This window comes from Coniophora puteana (assembly GCF_000271625.1).
Source record: "Coniophora puteana RWD-64-598 SS2 unplaced genomic scaffold CONPUscaffold_16, whole genome shotgun sequence".
Taxonomy (NCBI): domain Eukaryota; kingdom Fungi; phylum Basidiomycota; class Agaricomycetes; order Boletales; family Coniophoraceae; genus Coniophora; species Coniophora puteana.
Genome location: NW_006913068.1, coordinates 172,953 through 193,265, shown reverse-complemented (window position 1 = coordinate 193,265; position 20,313 = coordinate 172,953). Strand labels below are relative to the sequence as shown.

General features: G+C 52.2%; 6 protein-coding genes across 6 annotated transcripts; 2 read left to right on the top strand and 4 right to left on the bottom strand.

Moving 5' to 3' along the window:
- Positions 1-181: 181 nt before the first annotated feature.
- Positions 182-3,671, bottom strand: CONPUDRAFT_158916 (uncharacterized protein; the record flags this gene model as incomplete). Its single annotated transcript, XM_007775988.1, has 12 exons — positions 182-472; positions 532-744; positions 793-904; positions 1,607-1,677; positions 1,729-1,755; positions 1,816-1,906; positions 1,960-2,247; positions 2,295-2,336; positions 2,391-2,425; positions 2,475-3,294; positions 3,341-3,447; positions 3,492-3,671. 12 exons carry the CDS (start codon positions 3,669-3,671, stop codon positions 182-184), a joined length of 2,277 nt encoding a protein of 758 aa, XP_007774178.1.
- A 320-nt stretch (positions 3,672-3,991) lies between these two features.
- On the top strand, positions 3,992-4,896 carry CONPUDRAFT_158915 (uncharacterized protein; the record flags this gene model as incomplete). Its single annotated transcript, XM_007775987.1, has 4 exons — positions 3,992-4,198; positions 4,250-4,283; positions 4,338-4,717; positions 4,774-4,896. The coding sequence occupies 4 exons, from the start codon at positions 3,992-3,994 to the stop codon at positions 4,894-4,896; spliced, it is 744 nt and encodes a 247-aa protein (XP_007774177.1).
- Positions 4,897-6,354: 1,458 nt separating this feature from the next.
- Positions 6,355-7,727, bottom strand: CONPUDRAFT_35022 (uncharacterized protein; the record flags this gene model as incomplete). Its single annotated transcript, XM_007775885.1, has 2 exons — positions 6,355-7,037; positions 7,091-7,727. Coding segments are annotated over 2 exons (1,320 nt in total), but the record flags the coding sequence as incomplete, so codon positions are not given.
- A 1,881-nt stretch (positions 7,728-9,608) lies between these two features.
- Positions 9,609-10,197, bottom strand: CONPUDRAFT_33268 (uncharacterized protein; the record flags this gene model as incomplete). The annotated part of the gene is made up of 2 exons (XM_007775883.1): positions 9,609-9,830; positions 9,886-10,197. Coding segments are annotated over 2 exons (534 nt in total), but the record flags the coding sequence as incomplete, so codon positions are not given.
- Positions 10,198-12,185: 1,988 nt separating this feature from the next.
- CONPUDRAFT_65902 (uncharacterized protein) lies at positions 12,186-13,163 on the bottom strand (the record flags this gene model as incomplete). The annotated part of the gene is made up of 2 exons (XM_007775924.1): positions 12,186-12,713; positions 12,765-13,163. 2 exons carry the CDS (start codon positions 13,161-13,163, stop codon positions 12,186-12,188), a joined length of 927 nt encoding a protein of 308 aa, XP_007774114.1.
- A 1,724-nt stretch (positions 13,164-14,887) lies between these two features.
- Positions 14,888-18,419, top strand: CONPUDRAFT_77143 (uncharacterized protein; the record flags this gene model as incomplete). Its single annotated transcript, XM_007775986.1, has 13 exons — positions 14,888-15,125; positions 15,148-15,303; positions 15,327-15,693; positions 15,980-16,187; positions 16,238-16,578; positions 16,644-16,739; positions 16,794-16,854; positions 16,904-16,975; positions 17,034-17,325; positions 17,387-17,707; positions 17,762-17,798; positions 17,974-18,188; positions 18,355-18,419. 13 exons carry the CDS (start codon positions 14,888-14,890, stop codon positions 18,417-18,419), a joined length of 2,469 nt encoding a protein of 822 aa, XP_007774176.1.
- Positions 18,420-20,313: the final 1,894 nt, after the last annotated feature.

Below are 20,313 nucleotides of genomic sequence, written 5' to 3'. Positions count from 1 at the left end.
TTCTTCTGCTACAATCCGACCCCCCCTCGGCCTTTACAATTGATATGCTAGGATAGCACGCTACTTCAAAGGGACTCTTCCGGCGGCCCCTCCGCTGCACAGATGATGCTCAATTATAACTCCAATGCTGTTGTCGCTTCACTGTTTGCAGCATAAACAGCCACTGTTTGTTGTCCACTGATCATCCGGCGGACTCTCCGCTGATCCGAACCATCTCCATGGTGGGCCGACCGTCCGCCTGCTCGAGCACCATGGGGGGGTCCAAAGTCCGCTCCATCAAGCTCCCTCGTCTGGGTGGTGCTTCATGCCCTGGCTCCAACGCCTCATTGACAAGAAGCCCCGCTTCGGAATCAGCAATTTCAACTGATAAGCCTATCTCGGCATCCAGCTGTTGCTTTTTCCAGCTATTGTAGTCATTGAGGCGGGCCCAGATCACCCCAGATGCGACAAAGTGATGATCAATCTGAAGGAGCTGATTAAAGAGAATGAGGACTCAGAAAATGAGCTACGCAGAGGGCTCAAGGTGCACACCTGAGAAGCGACATCCCGGAAGTTTGTACGGAATAGGTACCATTCCTTCAGTGGGCCATGCATCTTCTCATTGGGCCTGGTGTCGTAGTTGTGTAGGATGCCCATAGCGATGATACAAGCCAGGATGTGCTCTCCCATATGGAGTTTGGGAAGGTCCCAAGTCTTCTTGCTGATAGATGGATTGTCGCATGAACGTGACAAAACAACGTACTCCTGTTTGTGTATATTAGCGTGTTTTGACGCAATCAGAAGACGGCTTACCTTGAGCAATGAGATGAAAGCCTTGAGAGCATTTGCAGTGTGCTGCAAAGTATCCTCGGTATGGACTTCAAGTGACACGTACATATCATACTCGAGGTAAAGTCGAGCACACCTGAGTAAGAGATATCCGGCAGGCAACAATCATTCAGTGAGAACTCTATGTGCAGCGTAGACAAAGATCTTTATACACATTAGCTTGTCCTAACCAGTGAGTGCTTGTGAATCAGTGTACCTTGGAAATGTCCTCATGAGTCGTCCCATCAGTGAAGGAAACATTCATGATTGTGCTTGGGTGTTTCAAGTGGTGCCAGCAAGGAAAAGTTCAGTAACTAACACTAAGTGAGGCTTACCGCCATCAAATTGTATAGTTAATAACACTCACTAGTCATTGATAAACATTGCTTTTTTGAGGCTGCTGGCGTGGAGCTGGAGCTGAGGCCCAGTAGAAATTAGCGAAATGTACTTACAGGTCAGTACATGTACGTATACCATATAAATAAGGATAATGCACTGTAAGAATGGGACGATTCGTATAAGAGAATTGCACGCACATATCCTGTGCAACACATGGGTACATGCCAGTTGTGCGCGTGTAACAGCATATAGCAGACTATAAGGATCGGTTTGGCTTATTATCGCGCTGCTTACATGCAATTATAGCGAGCAACATGGACTGACATTGGCATGTAAACGACTACAGCACACTATAATACAGTATAGTCCAATGCCCGCCCGCTCCCCCACTACCCTCGCCTCCTGCCCGCCTTCGCCGCCTAGAAAACAACCTCAAGGCCGTTTCCATCGCATCGCCTACGCGTAGAATCTGTCTTGAGTTATCTTCTTAATATAAAGCTTCGTGTGAGCCTTCCAGACGCTGCTAGCCACCTATATACGATGAGATTAGATCGGAAGCAGTGAGAATACGAAGACACATACCAACTCTTTCGCGTCATCGTCGTATTTCTGTCCGAATCGTAGTCAGTAGAATGAATTGACGCAAATAAATGATAAACTCGCCTTCACAACGTCTGCTCCGAGAGTGCTGTACCACGCGTTGAAGGCCGCTAGCTCCGTGGGGCCGTTTTTATTGATATAACAATGCTGGGCGAGAACTCTGTACGAACAAATCAGCAACCGAAAACCAATGATAATAAAAGAGAGAATTACCTCCCCGTGTACGATGGCGTTGGCCGCATCGGTTTGATCTTCTCCTTTGGCTTCGTGGTCGTGGTGGTCGCTATTTCCATCGATGGCTCGACCACGGACTCGGGTGCGGAAGCCGAAGCGGCTGTGTCTGTTTCAGCGGGAGTTTCGGGCGCGATTGTCGATGGAGGACGAGGAGGTGACATGGGTGCAGACGTCGGCAGATCAGCAGATGCTGGATCTGCCTCGCCGCTTGCAGCACTCCCCTCTGGAGCCGTAGGTATTTGAGGTGGAAGGGCTGTGGTGGTCATTCTGCGAGAAGGAGTGAGTATATGCACAACAACAAGCAAACTACTTACAACGGGTTCCGAGGAGCAGGGAACATCGATGCCATAGTTTCGCTTGAGGAAAGGAGTAGTCAACAGAACGCATATAATGAATATAGAAAAACCTACAGAGGGTTCGACGCCGGTGGGAGAGTGTGGTTAGACTGTCGAGGTGGGATGAATATATGAATGAAACAAGGAAAGAAGACGTACCGCGGAATCAACGTTGCTGCTCTCACCAGCGTCGGCCTGGTCCGTCTCCTGCTCGCTGGATGCCTTGTCTGCATCCGCCGAGCTCTCGTTGTCGTTATCGCCGTGTTGCTCCATAGCCTGTTCCTTCTCTTCCTCCTTGGCCTTTGCGGACTTCCGCGCTGCACGCTGACGCTTTGGAGGGCGTACGTACGCGAGGATCTCGATGTCGTCGTCGCCCTCCCGGTGGTGTTTGCTGGTATCCGAGGCTGAGGTTGTCTGACCATTACCTACCGCTGACTTTTCTGCCCTTCGCAAGGCCAACAGCTCGGCCTTCTCCCTCGCCAACCCGAGCTCGATGCGCGAGTACATGCAGTTGAACTCGGCATTCTTGTACTGCTTCCACGAGCCGTATCGCCGGTTGGCCATCTCGAGGATCTTCCAGCTCCCCTCGCAGAGGCGCGTCTCGGGATGCTTCTGACCGACCTCCTTGATGAGCCGGTTCCGTGCCTCGTCGGTTGCCTTGGCCCAAGACTCGGGCGCCTTGTTGTCCTCGAGGAGCCCCTGCCAGACAGAGCGCGCAGTCTCGGAGATGGCCTTCATCTTCTGGGCAGAGAGCCGCTCGCCTTTATCGTCCTCGAAGAAGGGGAGGGAGGTGGGCTGTATCTTCTCCTGGACTTGGGCGGGCTCTTCGAGCCACTTCCAGTACCGGTCTTCGTCCCAGAACTTGACCTTGGGGTACTTCTCCTTGATGAGACGACGGTCGCCGGACGCAAGAGCCACAAGATCGGGGGCGCTGGTGTCGTTCAGACCGACGTTAGTCGCGAGGATCGTGAACGCGTCCCTAGAAGACTATGATGTCAGACCCAACAAGAATAGATTAGACTTACATTAAGGTTTTTTGGCAAGTCAGCAGGGTGCCGACTTGACTGGTCTGGTGAGCGAGCGAGACTCGAGTCTGACGCAGCTGCTCGGTCAGCTGCATCACGAGAATATCCTGAAAGGCACGTTAGCAATGCAAATGGCGAGAAAAAGACGTACCATATGATTGGTGCCATCGCCTTGGTTGGGGTACTGAGAGAAGCCGAGACGCGGATCGAGCTGTGTAGCGGAGACGTCGGCCAGGGTGCCGGCGCCGAGTTCCGATCCGAGATCTTGATCCATTGGGAAGGACATCGAGAAGAGCGAGGAGCTCGCGTCCTCGACGGAGGGGGAGGACATGGTCTGGTGGATTGGAGTGATGAAGACGGTAGGCCCTTTGAGAGAGGACAATGGGAAGGGGGAAGAAAGAAAGACGAAAGAAAGAGAGACGAGACGGCAATTTCTGTAAGTCTAGTTTCCCACACTCGAGCCTCGACGTCACTTCGCGCGATCGGGGCTCGAGGAAGAGATTAATTAATCGATTGCTTCCGTTCCGTCGATTCCTCGGTTACTCCGCTCGACACGTGACGCGTCCCTGACGCTATCTCGGCCTTGTCTCTGCTCGTCTCGCTTTGCTATCGTCCCGTTCTACTCTTTTCCCATCGCCCGTTCGTCAAGCTATGGCCCATCAAGGTAACAAACTGGAGCTATTCGCCCACACCACAGAGCCTGTCGCCCGGGAAGCGCCCGTTATCCCGCTGCCTCCCCCACATGCCTCGTCTTCATTGAGGCCCATTCTCGTCAACGACGTCCTCTACTGTCGCATCGATCCATCTTATGGCTACACCCATGCTCTCAGGTTTACTCCTGCGTCTCTTGCTACCATGGTACGTCTATAATTTCACTTCTACTTGAACTATTAACTTACAGCACTACAGCATATAGTCATAGAGTTGGCGCCTCCTACCGCAGGTACGAGTCACGTGAGCACACACCCAGCACCTTTATCTCATACTAGGCTACTAGGATCTGGCTCTCAGACATCGCGCGATCTCCCTCGTCAAACCCCAGCATCTGAGCGCCCGCGACGCTCATCCAATGACCTGGGATACGATCTCCCAGTCAGCGACTTTGATGGTCGCGAAGAGCTCGAGATTACGGCTGCTGTGGCACTTCCTGTAGCCGTCCGTCCCCTTCTCAGTGACGCGAACACATCCCGCACGACCTCAGAGGTTCCTCTTGGCTTCGACATCACCCCACTTTCGGGTTCGATGGATTTACCCAAGGCCCAGCATATCATGTACAAGCGGTATCCACCCGGAGCGCAGCGTCAGCAGCCAGATAGTTCTGGCGGTACGGCTGCTAGAGTGGCAGATCAGGCATTGGGGACGCGTTCAGGCATACAGGTACGCGCAATCTGTTTCATAGCGCATATATGCATCACTAATTGGTCTGCTTTCAGTCTACCAGCCCGCCGCCTTCCCATTCCATCCGTCACCGCAAGGAGAAGGTAAACGTTCGCTCAGAATACCTGCGCAGATCAAAGAGGATCGCAAATCGATCCTGCGGCCGTCTCAGGGTATGATGTGCCAATTTCTCTTGTTCTGTCGTGCTTTGCTCGCATGTAATGATTCCATAGCAGTTCAATTTAATCCTATGCATTCTATTTACACAAATTAGCGTGATAGTAAACTAGTGATCGTCTGGCTCCTCTTGAACATTAACTTGAGCCTCAATGTCGCCTGTAAGTACAGCAACATCGAGCCCCAGCTTTTCCATGACAAATAATCGAGGGCCTGTCTGGCCTGAAGGTAAAATAGGAGAGTGAGGGGCCATACCAACAACAGACAGAATAGTCTTGACATCGATAACAAATAGAGAGTCGTCGCCAGGGTGCGAGCATGATATGGTGGTGTTGCTTGATAGTTCTAGAAGGGCTGGGTCGGGTGGGGAGTATAGAATCACCATGGCAAGCGATCTATATGTCTGAGCACCATCTTGGACGTCTGCTGGCACCGAGAAAAAATAGAGGACTTCAGCGAATCGCTCTCTTGCTTCATAAACGACCTATGGACAAGTTATAAGCCGACCAATTCACCAAGAAACACTTTACCTTGACATTCCGTGATATACGTCCATCGCGAAGGGACTCTCGCCAACGAGAACGAACTACCTTTCCCGAAGGGATACTGAGGCGAGCAAATCGAAGGACATCTTTGAGATGGGATGTTGATGAATTCTGGATGAGTATTTGCTCGGGCTCGGGGAGCTTGCGCATCTGAGTTGTTTCTCGCTTGGAGAGAAGTACAAACCCGTCACCTATATCAATGGAGCAGCGGGGATCCTTATCAGTAGAGAGATCGAGCTTGGGATAAATGGCTTTGAGCGAATTGAGGCGGTTCCTTCGAAGAGCTCGAGTAGCGAGGTTAGAAAACGGATTCGACGGCTGTCGAAGCTCCTCTTTAAGATTTCCGATGGTCCTCTCCATGGGCCACTGCGACGAGATGATAGGCGAGCCCACACGAACCGCCTCCTGAGCGAGATGATTAGATAAATGAACGCACGGCCGTACAAAATGTATACGGTCCATTCGGCCCTGGACATAGAGACGTTCGAACTCGAGCTCCTATTCTGCGAAAATACGATGGCATTCGGCCACTTGCTGAGGTGTGATTCCATACTGGCTGATGAGTCTGATCCCGCGCACAAAAAGACAAAAATTCTTCCAATATTTCTCTGGAAGAACGCCGTACAGCAGAGCCGGTGTAAGAAGGTAGATCAAACCCAAGTATTCGATCGCCTTGTAGCCCGAGCTAATATTCGTCACAGGGTTGGCTGGGAGTGTATCAAACGAGGGCGGGAAGTGTATCTGTGCTGAAACGACTCGCAGCCCAAATTCGATCCAGGTGTCTTCGTTCTTGAAAATCGCAAAGTCCCAGGTTCGTATGTCGTCCGTGGAGCGACAGAATGCGTCCCCAGGTCGCCAGAGAGCTAGCCAGAGTGATGTCATGTTCAGAGCAGCATAATGCATTATTTCAGAGGTAAAGCACTCGGGGATACCGAAGAAAGCGCCCGGTTGCAGGCCTAGTACCATGCTTGGGCCCACTATACCAGTCTGCTTGCGAAGTGTAGCGTGGTGGGTTTTGTTTCTAGCTTTCATGAGGCGCTTCAGCTGTTCGATATAACGCTCAGAGGAGCCACTAGATAGATCATACGGACTAATGTCGCCTAGAGAATCCAGAGTGTAGCCCTCAGGAGAAATAAGAACAGGGTAATATGTTGACGACCCAGGAAAGCGGCGACCCTCGAGAGGACAGTGCATACGGCACCCTACCAGTCCATTGTGCCCAACTAGATTACTAAAGGCGAGTAGACCCGGTCCATCAGCGCCCAAGAGAGCTAGAAAAACCCTAGAAAGAAACTCTCGATTGGCATAGCCGTCCCAGATGCGTAGACCTTCTTTTTGGAGCGCTGAAATATGATGGAAGCTTCGAAATAAAAATGAAGGAAGGTACTTCGGGTGATTAGGTCCTGGAATAACCACTCCTATCATAATGCTTTTCTTCTTGTAACGAGTGTCGGGCGATATATCAGTAAAAATCCATATCAAGACCCAGACATCTGAGTCCTTCTGCGCGTAGAGCTGAGCACCGTCCGTGGACCCAATGAGGGTCGTATCTTCTGGGCGAATGAGTCCCTTTCGAACAGCATTGACATAAGAAGTACCTGCGCATATACGCACTTTTAGTTAATTCTATAGCTCAAAAATATGTACTCACCGGTTATAAAGTCCTCGTATCGATCTGGCAAGCCATGGTTTCGAACGAGCTCGTTAGAAAGTGCCTGAGTGCGACGATTGCGATATTCCATAGCCCAAGCACTATCGCGATGTCGCCAGCGAGCCTGTATCATGGGGCCAACTAGATATGTTATCGTGACTTTTCGAGGTATTTTGTTCTTGCCGTTCGATCTTGCCAGTTTTTTCGGATCGTATCGAGATATCCCACAGTGAGGACAATGTTCTAGGTCGGCATAAGGTCCATCGAACGCGACACAGGCGTCAGTGCACATGTCGACCTTGACTTCGTCGAGGCCAGTCAGATCGCGAATGAGCTGCTTGACGTTATGTAGGGACAAGATTTTGATGTCAGGAAAGCACGTCTGAATGGCCCCTCGAACGTCGTGATACGCCTGGTCCGAAGATTTACAAAGAATGTCATATAGATGGATTGCCAGTCGTACAGCAGGATCGTCGACTGGCGTACGCTCTCGAGGAGGATTTCGGATACGATTCAGCGGTTCGCCTTTCAGGCCAAAGCGGTCGTCGACTCTGGCGTTCCGAATAGCTAGAATGAAATCCATATCGCGCTTTAGCTCGTCCGTTTTTGCGTTTTCTCTGAGTTCGTCAAGATCCAGCGAGGCTATGGGATCGTCTGTGGGCAGAGGACGACCAGAGAACGGTTGGCTAGATCCAGAACCAGAGCCAGTATGCAGAGGGCCAGTACCCAGACCAGAAGGACCAGACTCCCGAGCTAGAGAAGGCTGTCTAGAGGGCAGGGTAAGCTCATCCTGCTGGTCGCCTGAGGAATCGTCGTCCAAATCCATTCCAAAGCCCAGAGTCTCGGGTTGCCTTTCTGTACGCTCAGATTCAGAAGCTCCTGTAGTATTTTGCGCTTGAGACGCGCCCGTAGAACGCTGCCATAACGAATATTAGCTATGAATGTATGCACTGATGTACTAACCTGTCCAGTGAGTCTGACGTGTGTTGCAGTCTGTAAAGCGCGCTGTGCGATTAGTTCTCTTATGTTCGGTGGTGTAAGTTGGTTCTGATATTCTTCAGATAGCTTGGCTGCTTTAATACGACGCCGTTCTTCCTCTGGAGCATCCTTCCGATGCCTAGCTAGTGTAGATTTCGAGCATGGAGTGCTTTTGCCGTTGTGGTGAGTGAAACAATTGCAGTAATATGTTTTATGTGTGGGCTCAACGGTTTCCTGTGCATCTGTACCTTCATTTCTCTTGCGGCGGGCCATGGGGATACGATGCGTGTGCAGGGGGTCGAGGACTCATAAGAATAGGGGCTTGACGCGACGCGCGACGCGCACAAGCGGGGGAAGCACGTGTGTGGGCGGGCAGATCACATTCATATGTTGAGGCAGTGTCGACATGCGTTTGCATGTCGACGCATATCATATGCATGCACGGTATGTTTTCTTACATTACTTGGAGACTCTAGAGCTACGACATGTAAAATACGCATGCCTGGTATGTTGAAATGCATATGCAATTGCGTCATATCTATCTCCATATAGCTCCGGATAAGGTATATAAGCGTGCCGCGGCTCGCCTATAAGACCGTTTGGGCTATTCTTACTGGGGCTGAGGCCCAATGTGATCTCCCCACAAGCCCAAAAGATGTACGTGGAGCCAGTCATATGTGAGGATGCTGTGGATATCTGACTTAATTGACCAAAAGCTATTCTTGAAGGAAATATAAAGCCCGGAACAATGCAACTAATGAATGTGTATCTCATCTCCACACCACATTGCCCTGCAGCTTTCAAGATGCTCTCCTTATCCTTCTTGGTGGTGGCCGCCTGTGCTCGCTTAAGAGTATCCTGCGCACCTGTGATTGTACGAGGTACTTGCTCTGCATCAAGGTCGGGAAAGAGTTCGGTTCTGTTTACAAGACAGGTGGGACATGGCTTGAAGCCTCTATACCCGCGAGTGAGAGCCATAGTGGTTCTAGAAGGTTCTGTGAGAAAAATGAGCCTAAATATAAAATACATTCACGTACTGCTCTTCATAATCCGCCAAAACAATGAGGAGATGCAAGAAAAAAACTCTGTCCACACCATCACCGCATGTCACCCAGTGAGGGCGGCGAGAGTTTACTGCCTGAAGGATCGGCTTGAAGGTTTCATGCCAAACTACGGCGTTGAAGTTGGCTAAATTGGTTTTATTTGCGCGGGCCTTCTCGGTCCCTTGGAGGGTGTCTTCTTTGACCTGGCAAAAAAAGTGTCACGCGGCAATCATTGCCACACTGTAGTACGTACCACTGGAAGCCAGCCCACAAGGTGACCCCCACCCATGCCCTCTCCATTTTGAAGCTCTGTGGGGAGATTGGCAATGTGGGCAATCACCGGATAGCCATTCTCAGTCCCGAACAATGAGAGTTTTGTCTTGTCGGCATAGAGGATGTAACAGATTGGCTTCCCATCCTTATTGGGGAGTTTTGTCTACAATGTAATAATATACAACAGATGTGATGAGCGCGTAGATAACAATAGGCTAAGAACATACTTGAAATTCCCAAAACTTGTCTGCCGTGTACGGCTTGTCAAAGAAGCGAACAAATCTATCACCGTTGTATTTCGAGAGCCGCTGCGCATCAAGGGTGAACTGAGGAAACATGCGTGGGTCACGCAGAAGTTCCTTGGTCCACTCCCAAATGTTGTGGTAATGAACATCATACTCTCCTGTTACCCCTTCATACAATGCTTTGACTTCCTCCTTCTTGAACTATATTTTAAGGTGGTTATGAGAATAGCTGACCGGTCAGATGAGCAGAACGTACCGGAGTTGCTCTCACACAAGCCGCCTCCCACTTGAGCCTGATGTCCTCATGCTTCACACTTGTGATGACGTCTTGCTCCTGGCAGGCCCGATGGATCAGCTCAAGGAAATGATCTGTCTGCTCAACAGTCATCCCCGTCTCCAATGCGAGCTCCACAATCTCAAATTCAAGCCTCAAATCAAAGTACGGACTCCAGGGCTTCTGCGAAGGAACATGCTCGGGGTCAGGGGCAGGGTATTGCTGGAACTTGTCGAAGGGAAACATTTGAGGTGGGCGTTCACTATGAGGGTGATGTTCTACTCGAATGTCATCCTTGACCGGCGGGCCATCGCGCTCACGGGGCCCAGATGGGGTAGGGGCAGGGGCAGGGGCAAGGATAGAGGCAGGGGCGGGCTTGGGAGGTGGAGATGGCGAAGGTATGCAGCGAGGAGCCTGCGCATGTTGATGTATCAGAGATGGCGAAGGTGCATTCGGAGATTGGTGCTCAGGTTTGGGTGACATGCACGGCGGGGGAAACGAGTTCGCTTCATAGATGTTATCAGGTAGTAGTGCGATATAACATGAAACACACGTACCGTCCCAATTTACGGGATCGCCGAAGAGCGAGAAAGACACAGGTGTTGGCGACATGATTCGTCATGCTACCCCAGCAACTTGAGATTTAGAATACATTAGGGCAATGAAAGAAACTTACCGCGAGGAGATGTAGTCTTTAATGACTTGGATGGGCCGGGGTTGTCTTGATTCAGAGCATCTGGGAAGATATTGAAACCGCGGGTATGCAGTAGGCTACTGGAAACATACCTACGGTGTTCCGCTTTCTCTTCCTCGGAGACATGTTCCTGAGCTGTTTCTTGAGCTTCTTGTCCTCTTTACTCCTCCAGCAAGACTCCCGGTGTCTGGACAAGCCTTGTGATTTGACCTTCTTTGTGTGTATGTCACAGACCTTAGTAGCCCCCTGATCTTTCAGGCTCTGTTCAAAAAGCGACATGGTAGGGTTCAAGGGGAAAGGAAAAAGTAATGTCGGAGGTGTAGTAGGTGGGTTGAGCGAGTGATGAGCGAGGGACGTGAGGCGGAAGGCAAAAGGTGAGAAGCAAGGGCCAAGGACCAAGGGGCGAGAGCGTGAGGTGTGACCGATGAGAAGTGAGAGGTGAGGGGCAGGACAAGTCTGAACCGTGCGGGAGCGGGGATGAGATCAACGAGAGACGAGAGACAAGGCACAAGCGAGGAGCGAGGGGCGAAGAGAGCGATGGTGATTGATATCCACGACGCTAAGTCCAGCCGGAGACAGCCAATGGCAAGCTGCTTGCAATAGGCCAGGTGTGTTGAAATCACTTACATTCTCACACTCTCAAATGCCATTAGACTAGCCTAATCGCAACTGATTGCGATTGGACCGTCTCGATCAAAATTGATTGAAACCGGATAGATCTCAGTGTAATGAATTGCAATCGTTCCTCACTATTGTAATTGCATGTCAACAGCGGTGCAACAGCGGGGCTATTGCGACACAGTCAACCAGGTGATCCTTAAAGGTTCCCTCGATCAGCTGATGCAATATATCTGGGGTGATTAGTTTGTGGATATCAGCTTGTGGAAAGTTGTTGGGGAACGGCTGGAATGATTAGGATCAAGAAAGTCAGCAGGTGCCCCGTTATCAATTGTGCACAAGGCACCCACCACCACATTGCCAATCGCACCATATGAGTCCCAGAGTGTCCCCCAGTTGACACAATGATTGACATTACCGGTCACTGTCAGTCATGGTCATTCTAAAATGACCGACATGCCCAGTCATCCCATGGCATTCAGTGCTTGATCATGATTCGGGCTGTAGACACGGAGCTGCACAGGTGCAGACCACATTGGGCTGCAGTGGGGTGCAGAAACGTAATAACAGTAGAACATCTGAGAACTGCCCTTGCTTTCCAAGCAACAAATGCCGTTGGCCAGACTGATTGTTCCCACAACATTAGCAACAGACGTGGTGGCATAGGGGAGTGGAAATGGGCGGGGTGGAGTGCGTATGTCAGAGGTGTGCAGACCCCCTGTTCCAAAGTGCAACTAGGTGAGGAGTACATACCACCAAGTAGTCAAGTTGAGGATGTGTGAGAACAGGGAGCGAGATTTGAATGAGATGCTAAGACCAATTACCAACCCATAAATATCATGGCTTACAAATCAGAACAGACAACAGAGGTGAAGGCCAGCCGGAACATTCAACAGTCAGAGCTCAACATTGTATCCAAACACAACCAAATGAATAACAGTAAGATGGTTAACTATACAGGAGATACTAGCTATGTCTTTGTGAAAATAGACTTTGACCACGATCCGTCCCCTGTCTTTGCAATCCTATGTAAAACATCCCTCATGTAAAATGCCAGGCAAATCCGTTCCCCAATGCAGTGGGGCACAGCATGGCAGAGTACGTTGCCACAGAATGGCACGACGGTGCCAGGTCGGTAATGAAAATCAATACCGGTGGCAGGCAGAGAGAACTGGCCGTCGGTGTATTTCCCACATGTCGCCAAAATATCAAACCACCAATGACGCCCACGTCGGTCCCAATGAAACAGCGTTTCTCGGTTAGCAATGATAGTGGCGGCGTTGAAGGCGGACGCCCAGAGAGATGCAAACGGCCCAACCCCGGGCTTTTGTGCCATCGCTTTCATGCAAAGAATCCCCTGTCGGTACTGTTCTGGATGAACGATGCTCAAGATTGCCGATATGAGGGCGAAGACGTCTCGAGACGCAGCAACCCAGCTGCTAAGCGCCGTCTTGTTTTTCTGCCAGTTTGCAGAGGCTTTCGGAGGCCAATCTTCTGTCTACTTGAACATTGGCATTGAAGACCATTACATTTGCCCAAAAAAACTCACCTCGTGCCCGAGCATCTGCCACGCAGGTGATATGTTTATGCAGCCGGCTCCAGCTGCATTACAATCGGCTGCAGGTTTGAACAGCAGGCTCGAGTTTCGTGCGTCGTTGATGTCATTCTGTTTGATACCATCCGCCATGAGACCGCCCATCAATCGGAGCGAGTCGATGATCTCTGCCTGACGTGCAGTCGAAAGTACGTCGGGGAGAAACCACGCTACTGCCAACCCGTCTAAATCAACGAGCTTGCAGGGTCGAACCGCTAACAAGCGTCCTGTGTTTGCGTCGCGGTCGGGTGAATAGAACGGACAGTTGTCCGGAGGGTACGAGACTTGGGGTGGCTCTGGTTGGAAAGCACTATCAGGGAGCTTGTCAAGCGCTTGCCCTGGCGATGGGATCATCTTGATGAGGTCAGAAACCTTGCAATGCAAGGTGACTGCAGACATTAAGGCGATATAGCACTGACAGGCAAACGGGCTCACCTGGACAGGCGTCAGCACGGCGAATGATGCGCACGGCGCGCCTCAGATCCTCGCGGAGGTGGCCGCCAATGTCCGGAATCTCGGCGTATTCCCCATGATAAAGGGCCTGTATATTCTTCGTGATGTTTTCGCAATGGGAAATGGCATCCATGGTGCGGGTTAGAGGCAAGGATGGGCTTTGCAGAGACGCCGCGCTCTGCCCTGGAACCCCGCCTCGCGTTTGCACGCCGCATGGTGCGCGGCGTCATGTCACAGCCACATTCCGTGATTTCCACGTGGGCGTCGTCATGGGCGCCGTTTTGATTCACTCTGATGCGCGCCTTCATGATGAATATTCCATGATGTTGGAGTTTATTGCGATGAATCTTGCTTAAATTCATCTCCTCATTTGTAATCAGACGCGCCAGAGTCTGAGCTCGCCTCAGAAGTTCTCACACTTTGCATGGGAACCACAAACTGGGCTCCTATTTTCACTGCTCCTCTTGCATACACCTGTGCTGCCGCTGCATCCCGATAGCCGCCCGCGGTCGCCGTTCACGTTCATCTCCAGATGCTCCTCACCGTATGTCATGCCGCGGAGCCATCATCGAGTCTCTTTGTTAGCTACCTTCGGCTCAATCTCGTACTTTGCATGTTTTCACAACCTTTGTATATGCGGCGCCGTCACCCGTATGTATATATGTACCCGACTCAATATGTGATTTATTGGGTCGCCGGACTAGCCGGCCGCTGTGACGTCCTCCACTTCCATCCCGAGTGACATGTTAACAGTCTCCGCGCGGGGACTGATCAGACTTGTGAAAACAAGTCTAATGAAGCTGCCTATGAGTGTCCCCGACGCCCGTGTCCATGCAACGCCGGTGTTCGAACCTGGGATATATTCTGTTGCAAGGAAAGGCAAGTTTGTTTTTTATACCTCCCGCCCTTCAGCTGATACACCCCGCTGACACGTCTGCGCCACGTACCTAATCATAGCTCAACCAGCAGGGTATACACGCCGAAGGCAATCAGACTTCACAGGAATATCCAGCGGCGTGACATGAATTAATTGCACATTTACATAACGACATAGAACCATACCCCCGTGAATGTCGACTGGGTGTTCAGGGTAGAAAGTTGTGAAAATGTCCCGGGATGCCTCGCAGCGCCGCAAACATTGCGAGAGAGAGAAAAAATTTCAGCGTCTGCGCTGTGTAAAATAACCATTTTAGGTGCGAATCGAACGCAAGCACACCAAATAATGACGCGGCATCTTACCCGTTGAGCTACAAAGCTGCTGTAAGGAATGTTAACAGCTGCTTTATTTCTAGCTGCACTCAGAATTCATTGACATCCTCGTCCCATCATGTACATGATGTAAGTATTTATTTTGATCACTAGTCTCCACTTTGGTCTCTGAAACAATCATTCTCAATACCCTCACATGACTATAGTGTGACAAAAACACAAGGTAGTTTAATAGTGCATAAATTGGTAGCGTGCACCTGCAAAAGCTCTTTACCAGTTCCTTATTCAATTTTCCGCCCCGTCTGAGTGCAGCTAGAGACCAAGCAACTGTTAACATTCCTTACAGCAGCTGTGTAGCCCAACAAGTAAGATGCCGCATCATTATTTGGTGTGCCTGCGTTCGATTCGCGCCTAACATGGCTATTTTACACACCACAGACCCTGAAATTCTTTTTCTCTCTCACAACGTGCGCGGCGTTGCGAGGCACCCCAGCTCCGGTTATTCATGTCTCCCAGGCCCGGGTGGGCGGTGTTTTCATTCGAAGGGCGCCAATCGGTCTCTCGCCCGTGCGGCTGGTCACCCTGAGGAGTGGAGCAGCGGTGACTCCCAGGAAGCGACCCGGGAGCCCAAGCAACATATACATTTGGGCGTTGGTGCGCCGGATTGGTTGAGTAGGTAAGCAAACCGCCTGGCGGATGCTATGCATTGAGGCGCGTCCATCCACGGACGTCGGCACAAATTCAGCCGAGAATGCAGGCACGGACGACGGCACGTCCGCTGGTGCGCAGTCCACGTGTGCCGGCATCCTTGGCGGACAACCCCTCCGCAGAGGTCTGCGGTCAATCCGCGCTCAGGCAGGGAGACCGATCAGAGGTTTAAACCCGACCAAGGGCGCCATGAACCTAAAATAGAATCGGCGCCGTTCGGCATTCGTCCCGAACACCCGGGCGCTCGATTAGTGACAGCGCGGATCAAGGGAGAAGTCTCCACTGGGTCTCGGCCAGTTCTCGACCCTGGTTCCATCCCAGCCGATGGGAGCTTGGCGCCGTGCCCGAAATACGTAGCGCCGCGCAACATGACAAATATAGCGCAAGCGACCCTGTCTCCGCCTTTGTCATGTGACGTGCACGAACGGCGCTTCATAAACTCTTGCCGCACTCTCGAGCGCGCCTTCGCGCTTTTGCCTCTTGCCCTCCCATCCACTTCTTCTCTTACGACTACGTTTGTGCTTGCGCCCTCGCCAATCACTCCGCTCTCCACGTTGTTGTTACGCCGCTCCTCCGCGCGCGTCGTCTCTGAGCTGCACCGCCATCGATCCCCCCCAGCAACGCGCCGCCATTGCGCCTTCGTCCCGCACGCGTCGCTAGCACGCCGCCGAGTCGCCACCTCCCTCTCTCCATCGTCCCGTCATTGCGCCCTCTTCCTGCTGCCGTTCATCCTCTCGCAACGCTCACGACGGCACCAACCAAGTCGTTGCCCTTGCCTCAACCACCCTACGCGCTCGCAGTATGCCCCCCCCGTCGTCTCCACTACCTACCGTCTCCGTTCGAACCCTGCCAGCTTGGGCAAGGGAGGCGGGGTTGTCTTGGCCATCCACGATGCTGGATGCCCAGCTTTTCTTTGACGCGTTTACGTTGCGGCTCATGGCAATCATCGAAGCATCAGGGCGTTGGGGCATAGAAGGGGCTTATGTGGTGACGCTGAAAAGCGAGATTGTGAGTATTTCGATTTTTCCTTGTTCGCTGACGTGTCTCATTCTGGTCAGGATGCCGCCATGCCAGCGCTATCGCATATCGGTATGCTCCGATCCTCAAGTGGCGAGGACGTCTTCGTCGTCCACGTCCCCCCAATCCTCAAGTGGCTCAAGCGGGCGGGGGGTCCCGCTGGCCTTGTGTCTCTGGCCATTGCGAAGGGATCCCCCCTTTACCGGGAACAGACGGAGTGGCAGCCCCGCTATCCACAGGGTCTCCCATCCCCGCCATACGGCCCCTACAACTGGTGGGACCCGCCTGCCGTCGAGTCTGAAGACGCCGGCAATGACAGCGCCGGTGAGAGCGTCGAGAGCGAGGACCCCCCCAGCACGCCGTCTCGGATACCGCTGCACGGGTAAGCTATCCCTTCGCGTTTTTCTCATTGCGTTCGGTTTTCATTAACGCCTCATGTTCTCGCAGGCGTTCCACGAGACTTGCAACCAGGGTAGCTGCCAAGCAGGCATCGGTTATCAGCGCGGACGGAGGGAGCGGCAGGCAAAAGCGCAAGGCAGTCGCGTAAGTTTTCAGACTCTTGTATTATTCAGTCGCTGACCAGGGCTTATAATCAAGTGATGACCAAAACCCAACACCGAGCAAAAAACGGCGCTCTAAAACTCCGCCAGCTGCGAAGGTGAGTTTGTTTATTTCGTGGCTCGCAGGACTAATCAACAGCTTCCAAGGTTCTCGTTACGAAATCTGCACGCGGTGGACGCTTGAGTGCGGCTGACCGCCATGCCCTCAAAAAGCTGCCAGTGAGTGTCGCCCTTATTCTTTACTCGCATTAGCTAACTTCGGTCGTCTTCGCTGCAGCATCCCACATGTCCTGACTCTCGCGCGCGCGCTGACGAATACCACGATGCTGACGAATACATGCCGGAGGATGCTCACTGTCAGAGGTGCATCGAGATGGAGGAAGAAGAGTGCTTCAAGAAACCGGGCCTCGCCTGCTGGCCCTGCAAGTGGAAGCGGAGGAGCTGTACTCTCGAGAAGGTGAAGCCTCCCAGTCGTCTACCAGCTGAGCGAGCTGGCTCCTCGGTGACGTCAGCGGAGAACAACACAGCGACGCCCTCAACGTGTCGTAAGCGAAAGTACAGCGACATCGGTAAGCGTCGTCTTGTTCTTCCCAATGCAGAGGTAACCGCATTGTTAACTTGATTTTCTAGAAGACAATGCGACGCTTGTGACCGATGCCGTCCAAGCCTCGGTTAATATCGTGTCAGGCACAGACGGCGCTGACTTCGACCACGACGACAGCGCCGACGTCGACCACGACGACGGTGCCGATTTCGATCATGACGACGGCCCCGACTTTGACCACGACAACAACAACAACGACGACGCCGACTTCGACGACGGTGCTGGCACCGCCTCCGACCACGACACCGGCGCTGATGACGCCACTGACGCAGAACTCAACGCGCACGATACCGACACGGGCATCAATGGGCACCTGGAGACTATCGTACCCGGGACATCGGATCGCAGTCAGTCCCATTCCATTGCCATTTCTTTGATCAGTCTGGCTCATACACTGATAGGGAGGTCGAAAGCATCCATTATATGGAGCATTCGAGAGTGCGTTGCCTCCGCAATCACAAGGTCTGACGAGCGCTTACAGCGCTCAATGCTCTCTTCCTAATCCAAATTAGATCAAACAATAATACGTTCAATATGTCGTTATAATGTAAAGTAGCCTACCTCTTGTGTATCATACGAGCAGAACACTCTGCATAATAAATGTCTTTTGTAGCTACAACTTCAATCTGGCAATGGCAACGCGAGTGAAACTAGAGCGGAAACTTATCATGCCGCATTCCTGTCGGCCGATCAAAAAGGGCGCACTGACGGATCAGCCAAAGGGCGGCGGATATAGCCACGGCGGGCGGCCGACGGGTACCATACACGGCGCAACACCGCACAAAAGACGGCGCAGTCTGTCAGATACGGCGCACAACGGATCGGCCGGTGCGGCGTTACCGTAGGCGTCGGCCGACACGGAGTACTCCTACGGCAGCCGACGTCGGTTGGCACGGTGTTGTCGGGCGGTCTGTCGTCCGTTGGGACGGCGAGGTCGGGGGCGGCGTCCTGTAACATGTGCCCCGCGGTGATGTTGCTTGATTTAGATGCATAGATGGGCTGTTTGGATGCGTCGATGCCCGAATATGTGTGGTAAAAGATGAAGTTAAGAGCAAGTGAACTCAGAGAGCGTGTAGGGGCTCGGCTAATGCCGAAACGGAGGTTCAACTGAACAGCGCGAGATAATCAAGAAAACTCCGGCATGAACAAGGTTCAACGTTCAACGTTCATCGTCATTCGCTCAGAGCAGCGATCATAGTATTTTTAACAATACTGATGCTGCTATCAGTGCTCAGGTTCCATGAGCGATAGTGCGGGTCTTAAAAGATACCACGAGCGCTCATATGATGGATAAGGAGGTCTGAGTCCCTTGCGTACCTATCTGCGCAGTAAGTCTACTGAAATATCCTAGGCATCCAGGTTACTACAAGCACTGTATGGCTACGATAAATATACTGGATATGCAGCAGAACATCATAGCATCGTGACTGCGCTGTGGAATCCGTAGGCTGCCAGTATCAAATTTATATGTTCAGCCTACCGCCCTCACCACGCCCAAGAGCACCGCAGGCGGTAAAACTCACAATTCTACGTCCTTCAGACGCATGCAGACCGCCTGTTAGCATCCGCCACCCATATACTGCTGCGCCCGTAACATGCAGCATAGTAAGCTGTTTCACTGGCTGCTGTTTTGCCTAGCACAATCTCCGAACCGGAGGAAGGGGAAACACCTTCATAAGCCCCGCCAGCACTTGAAGCTTTACCCTCGTCTTGCCCACCCCGCCTTGACAAAATACCTGCGCGGGCGACCGTGCATTGTAATGGTCATCTCGCAGAGACTAGCCGATTCTAGCCGAGGTGGATGGAGCGCGAGGGGTCCTGCGGCAATTGCCGAGGGCTGCCCGCGCGTCGCGCGACCACCGCGTGTCCTTGGCAAGTATCGCGACTTGTTCCGTGTTCTTGCCGTGTTCGCAAGGTGAGAGAGTCTGTCGTCTTCTCATCAGCTTCAGATGTACTCATTAGTCCAGGCAGCCCGTACCCCTGCTTGGAAACCCATGCCAAAGCCCCCCACCGGAGGTCCTATTGCTCTTAGCAGCGAGCATGTACGTAGACGGTCTACTCCAGTGACCATACAATGCCTTCCTCCAGAGATTCTTGCTCGCGTTATGCTCTTCTCTGCAACAATGAGATCACGCAGACCGGATTGCGACAGTGAAATCCGGTCTGATCTTGGTGACCAGACATTGGCTCTGTCGCATGTCTCCCGACACTGGCGCGAGGTCGCCCTTTCCTTCCCCAGTCTTTGGTCAAGTGTTACCACGTGCTGGAAACGCGACCCGAACAAGACAAGCGTGTTCTTGGAGCGCTCCAAGTCGGCTTCACTAGACGTCGACATCAACTTTTTTGACAGAGATCATGGCTGGGCGGAGGTCATCGTTCATGTTTTAACGCAGATATCGCGATTCTCCCAACTTCACATCACTTTTCACGAGAGTGAGCTCCCTGGCGACTTTTACACGAGACCAGCCCCGCTCTTGGATAGCCTCAGCATTTGCTACGTACCTCTTGAATGGGCAGACAGACTAAGGTTTCCGCGCCCGCTGTTCGGGGGAAAGACTCCCTCACTGCAGTCCCTGGACCTAGATGCATGCCAGATGGTCTGGGGCATAGACGCCATGTCCGCACAACAGGATCACAGAGGCGTACCACAGGGAGACATCGGGCAGGGTATTGTTACCCTCAGCTGCTGCCCTCCTAGTCTCGAAACACTAGTCCTCTGCAAGTGCACAATCGTTCCGGACGAACTCGTACCTCCGTCGTGGACTCCACGACTCGGAACTGTCACATTGCCGCGGCTCAAGTGGCTCGAGCTCAAGTTCTTGACTCACTCTGCCCTTTTCCAGCTGCTTACATTAATCAACTTATCTGCCGAGGTTCGAATAAGAATCGGGGATATTGACTTTGGCGATCATAACAACAACTTTTCTTTACCAACATCCGGTCCCTTGCTTCC